This window comes from Salvelinus alpinus, chromosome 9, assembly GCF_045679555.1.
Source record: "Salvelinus alpinus chromosome 9, SLU_Salpinus.1, whole genome shotgun sequence".
NCBI lineage: Eukaryota > Metazoa > Chordata > Actinopteri > Salmoniformes > Salmonidae > Salvelinus > Salvelinus alpinus.
Window position 1 is genome coordinate 70,468,139 of NC_092094.1, and position 6,000 is coordinate 70,474,138.

The window sequence follows — 6,000 nt, forward strand, 5'->3', positions numbered from 1 at the left end:
ATATGAGGTAATGTCACCATCTAACAAAGGAATGTACACAGTGTCCACGTACAGGTCAGACCACCATGGTGCAGTTCCAGCACACCCTGTTTAGGCTCAATCAAAAGGCTTGTTACGCTGCCTAACCCCTAGTGCAGTGTTTCCCAACCCTGGTCCTAGAGTACCCCCAACACTACACATTTTCATTGTAGCCCTGGACAAGCACACCCGATTCAACTTGTCAATTAATCGTCAAGCCCTCAATGAGTTGAATGAGGTGTGTTTGTCCAGTGCTACAACGTGTACTGTTGGGGTTACTCAAGGACCAGGGTTGGGAAACACATTCACCCCTGCTGTGGCCTGTCTGCAGCATTGAATACACACACTCACAACAATTCCCTATACTCTTGAGAAGAGCAAAACGGTTACACCCAGAAATAAAACGGTTACCATTGACACGGACTGGGTGTATGCTCAACAAACAATGCCATCTTTCCTCTATTCTATTGTATGCTTCGCAAACATTGGACACGTCACTATCATTATAGCAGTTCCCGGCTTTGGTGTGTGTGCGCTAAGTGCCTTTATGGGTGTGTGACTGTGTGTGCATCCGTACTACATGTCTATGAGTGTGTGTGTGTGTGTGTGTGTCAGCCTAGCAACATTTTAGAGGCCCCAATCTTGGCGGTGTAGACGTTTGTTTTTTTATGTAAAAAAAGGTGCAAAATGCAGAACTCGCTCCGCCATTTCCTGGTTGTTAAAATTCTAGAAGTTTGCTTAATTTCAGTTTATGTGACAAAACAATCAAGTATCGTGAAGAGAATCATTGTACCATCTAAACCGCTGTGAAATATCTTTTCCACAACCAAAAATATTGTATTTTCAGCTGTTTGAAGCTGGCGTACAAAACCAAAAGTAAAAGAGGCAAAAATAACCTTACCGGGACGCATAGAAATAGCGCACATAGACTTGCTTTCAATGAGTGACAGATCTATAACTCACAATTCTATGTGAATTTGGTCAGGTTGTCATTGAAGTTTTTACTCTAATTTCCTGAGCTTCTACATATTCTGGCATGAAGCTGTGATAATGTTGCAGTTTTAAAGTTTGCTGCAATTCTATGCATTTTGCCATGGATAATGCTGTGTTCTTTTGCTAAAACAATAACAAAATGAATACTTCTAAATGAATAGACTTTGGAATGTTCAATTCTCCCTTAATGTCTAGCTTTTATTTTGGTGCTTGTTAGTTCAAAGATAATGGACCTAGAGTTAGTGCATATATTATGACGACATTGTTGTTTTGAACTTCGGTAAGTTAATTTATAATGTGTTTTTTTTACCCCTCTCTCGACTGTTCTCCCACAAAAATGTTATTGAAGCAAGCCGAAGTCTACGCCCCTTCGTCGGTGATTGGTCAACAGTAGGGACCTTCAGTAAATTCTTTGTTGTCATTCAACGAGAGACCACTCGTTTTAATGCAGTTTTTCCATTTAGAAATACTTCAAACATCTTAGTTAGATGTAAAATTGCGCGACATAGATGTCCTCTGCAAAAACGTCGAAATTAATGACATATTTCTAGAGTTATTTTAGATTAATTAAGACTATTTTTAGGAAGTGCTATGGCGTCTCAAAATTAACAAACAGTACTGGCGTTTTTTCTCGTTTTTCAAGTGACAGTCTTTTAAGGGAGTATGCCAGCACACTCGTTCGGTTCGCCTAGTGGACTTCAGCTAGCTTCCAGGCGAACTGAAGTATGCAGACGCCTTAACGGTTCAGTACATATTTCGGTTTTGGAGTCAAGGGTTGGTTTCGGTACAGCAGGAAAATGAAAATGCCATTCACAATGTTCTTTGCATTGTCTGTTGTAACCGGATTGTTATGTTGGGCTCTCAAGTTTCCATTCTGATGCTGCGTTTATAACCATGTGGGAGGTGGTTATTTACCCGTTGGACGCATTCATGTGATTTTAAACTCGTTGAGAAACACCGATTGGCAAATGGCCAACAAGCTGTGTCAACCATAAACTAAACGTACTTGGATATGAACGCACGACGACATTACCTCCTTCAGTGCCAGATGCAAACTTGTGACACAAAGGGGGAGTCCCACTCCGGGGTAATGTGATGGGCTGTCACTGCATGGTGGTGGAAAATGGTGTTTCATAAAGAAAGTACGCATATTTTCCCGCCATTAAATAAAGTTCCTGTGGAAATCGAAGCCTATGCAGCCTGAATGGAGAACCTTTTCGGTACGAACCGTTCAACGAGGCATATGAATGCATTGCCAGCTGCATATAATTAATTGGAACGATAAATTGACACGACTCTATTTCGCCATCTGCTGGCCTTTGGGCTAAGGCTATACCCATTGTAAGACAAAGCTCAACGTGTTGCTGTAGCTTTTGAATTGCTTTGTTATTTAACCTTTAACTACGCAAGTCAGTCAGTTAAGAACAAATTCTTATTTACAATGACAGTCTACACCGGCCAAACCCCGGACGACGCTGGGCCAATTGTGCGCCGCCCTATGGGACTCCCAATCACGGCCGGTTGCGATACAGCCTGGATTCGAACCAGGGTGTCTGTAGAGACGCCTCTAGCACTGTGATGCAGTGCCTTAGATCACTGCGCCACTCCGGAGCTTCCCAAACTTGGTCCTGCCCCCCGATTCAAATAATCAAAGTTATAGTTAGTTGGCTATTTTAATCAGCTGTGTTGCGTTAAAGTAAAATATATTTATACATAGTCTACTTTTATAAATGACAAAGTGAACTTGGCAAAACTGTTTCGCTTGGCTAGTTTACTCAGTGGAGGTTCGTCTACCTATCGGTTCACCTCCCACCACTAACTGTCAACAAGTTACCTGTGGACAGGTAAACAATAGTGCGCAATGAAACGCCCAGCTCACCTCTTCGACTGCTGAAACAGTGTTCCGACATTCACTCATTTTGGACTGAAAAATCGAGGTAGTCGGTGATGCCAAATCCTCGTTTGTCAGAGCAACAAAGTCCGAAATGCTGATATGCTCCGGCATGTTGCTCTCCAAGTAAAAAGGTCCAACTGAAGACATTTAAAAGGTCGTTAAAGTTTCAAACACGCATGTTTCCGCGGGAAATGCACTGGTTCTCCTTTGTGGAAAAGGTTAAATTACCCGCGACAGCATTCCCACGTTCACAACTATATGAGTGAAAGTTGATGGTTGTCTGATTTTTTTCACACTGCGGTGCAATTCGAGTGAGATCCACTGCTGACTACAATATGGTAGCAGGACTAAAGATGACGTCACTTTCAAATGGTATTAAGAAAACCTTCAAAATAAAAAGCCCGCATTTCAAAACATTGCAAAGTGGATAACTGTTTCAAAAGATATTACATTTTTATCAATGTCGATTTTGTTCTGAATGCAAAAAATGTACATGGAGAAAAAAAAAGACAATGTTGAGACTGGTATTGACAATATTGGGTTTATAGCGAAAAAACGATTATTTGTGCAGATGTAAATGCAGGGTTTGGGAGCAGTCAGTAGGGTCTGTAGAATCTATATATGGTGTCATTTCATGGGACGTTGAATAATACGCAGTGTTGCTAGTCTTTTACTACACCCATTCCATAGGCCACAACGCAAATCACTTTTAATATGAAATACATATTGGCTTATAGTGAAAAATATATTATTTCTGTCGATGTAAAAGTGGGGTTGGGAGTTTAGAATACAGTGATCTGCATTATGGCCTATGGAATGGGTGTAGTAAAAGGCCAGTAACACTCCGTATTATTCAGAGCCCCATGAAATGACACCATATATAAATTCTACAGACCTACTGAGTAATCCAAACCCCACTTTTACATCGGCACATAGAGTAGTTTTTTTCTCTATAAACCAATATGTAATTCATATGCTGTGTATTGCATTGCAGTGAATGGAGTGGGTGGAGTAAGGAGACACCAGCACTCTCTCTGTATTAAACCCATTGCCCAACAGAACAGACCAATTTAATTTTTGTATACTCTATTGAGTAATTCCAATTACATATATTTGTATTTTATTAAAAGTGCATTTCTTTACATAGCCTTAGCTTTCAACATACCCGTATTGGTGTACACTTTCAAAAGAAATGCTGGTGTAAATAATACAATATTAAATATAACTACGTTAAATTATATATTTTTTTAAGTAGTTGCAATGCTGTGAAAAATAGTTGTACTGCACTGAAGTGAGAAAAAAATGTAGCATGTCTTTGTAGGGCGACTCTTATTTTGAAGGAGAAACAAATCCGCGCTTTGTGCTGCCAGCATAATATCCTGCTGCCAGGAGAACGGTAATCCACTGCTGGCTCTGCGTGCAATTAGGGAGGGAGTAATTCCATCATCACGTGGGAATGTTTGTGCTTTCTGGCATTCTGAATGAGACTCGTAAAGAATGGACCTGCAGTTTTATGCCATTTCATTTCCCCTCAACTCCATGCAAACGCTAGTGTGTAGTGAAAACAGTGGACTACACAGATTAATAGGGCGTCACACTCAATAAAATCCAATGAAAGCGTGCTTGGTGGTATGCTAAAAGGGAACGGGCAGGGTCTGGATTTAATTAGAAAGTTGATGCTCATTTACTGCATTTCATTACAATTTATAAACTCTAAAATGCTATTTGGAGAGCAAAAAAAATAAAATGACCCCAGCCACACATTGGTTGCTGTAGCTTCATTCACCTCAGTCAATCTACAAACACATAGCCTATTAGCTATAAAATTCGCTGCTACACATTAGCTCAAATTAACTCAGCACCGAGATTAAAAACTATAATTTAATATGTACAGAGTGATCTATTAACAGAACAAGTATTTTATTCACAAAAGGTAAACAAATACCTTTGCTTTACATAACTTTTTTGTTGTTGCAGTTTTACAGTTCATTTCCTGCAATTCTACAAATTATGCCAGGTTAAAGGAACATTTAAAAAAATGTCAACTTCATATTCATCATCTCCAGCACTACCTCAACATCAACATATGTGAAAATAGCACGTTTCTATGTTCTGTAGTAAATAAGATAGAAGAAGATAAGTGTTTCCAATGTCATCAACCAATTAGTCTACAATTAATAGGCAATTAGTAGGCCTATGCCTACACATAATTGGTTAAAATCACGCGATGCACACCGATGTCATTGGAAACACTTATCTTCCTCTATTTTCTTCCCCACAAAACATGGAAATGTGCCATTTTTACATATGTTGATGTTGGGGTGGTGCTGGAGATGAAGTAAAAAAATATATATTTACCTTTAATATGATATCTGAGTGAGAGTGACTACCAAAATCAATGGGGGCCCCCTGGAGGTCAGGGCCCCTGATCACATGCCCTGCGTGTGTCCAGTCGGTAATTTGGTCATGATTACTACAAGTTTCAATAGCTGGCTAGACTAACTAAACTAATTTTCCAATCTATTTTTTTTAACTAATTGAGTGACTGTCAGTGAGGGACATATAACAAAATAACTGCTGATGCACAACCAAGTTTCGAAATTGCACTTTGTGTATTCTACTGTTCTAACTCAACAGTAAGTTGAAACTCAGAGTTCCCCAAAAATAAATAATAATAATGTCTTTGTTTTTTTGTTTCTAAATGTGAAAAAATGACAGAGGTGTCCTCATATGTAGCTATGGCCCTGTGTGAAAGCAAGGCACCGTTTTACTTTTTAAAGGTCAAACTAACTTTTAGCCTATATACCTATTAAGCACCTATTTCAATGGTTTCATTGGTGTATTTCACCAAATAAGTCAAATTATAGCTGTCATATTATATGGTAAACCTCGTCTCTTCAATGGAAAACCCTTTATCTCAGCCCCTCCAATTCCCTGCCGGGTATAGGTATAGTATGACTCTGTTGGGCCCCAGTGCAGGTAATACGATAGTAGTAAACCCCTATATAGCTTCCCTTGACATGAATGTTTCATCTTACATGTGTGTTTTGGAATATCCGACTCCTAATTCCAGCTATTATGCAATCTGCCAACAT

At 39.5% G+C, this 6,000-nt stretch overlaps 1 protein-coding gene across 3 annotated transcripts in view; it reads right to left on the minus strand.

The window, feature by feature from the left end:
• asap3 (ArfGAP with SH3 domain, ankyrin repeat and PH domain 3) overlaps positions 1-3,259 on the minus strand; it is a 52,957-nt gene extending 49,698 nt beyond the window's left edge. For 2 of the 3 annotated variants that reach the window (XM_071327066.1, XM_071327067.1), the window contains exon 1: positions 2,891-3,259. In XM_071327066.1, coding sequence (XP_071183167.1) covers positions 2,891-3,052 — 162 coding nt within the window. In that variant the 5' untranslated portion in view covers positions 3,053-3,259. The remainder of the gene's footprint in view (positions 1-2,890) is intronic. The other variant, XM_071327065.1, reaches the window with a different exon arrangement.
• Positions 3,260-6,000: the final 2,741 nt, after the last annotated feature.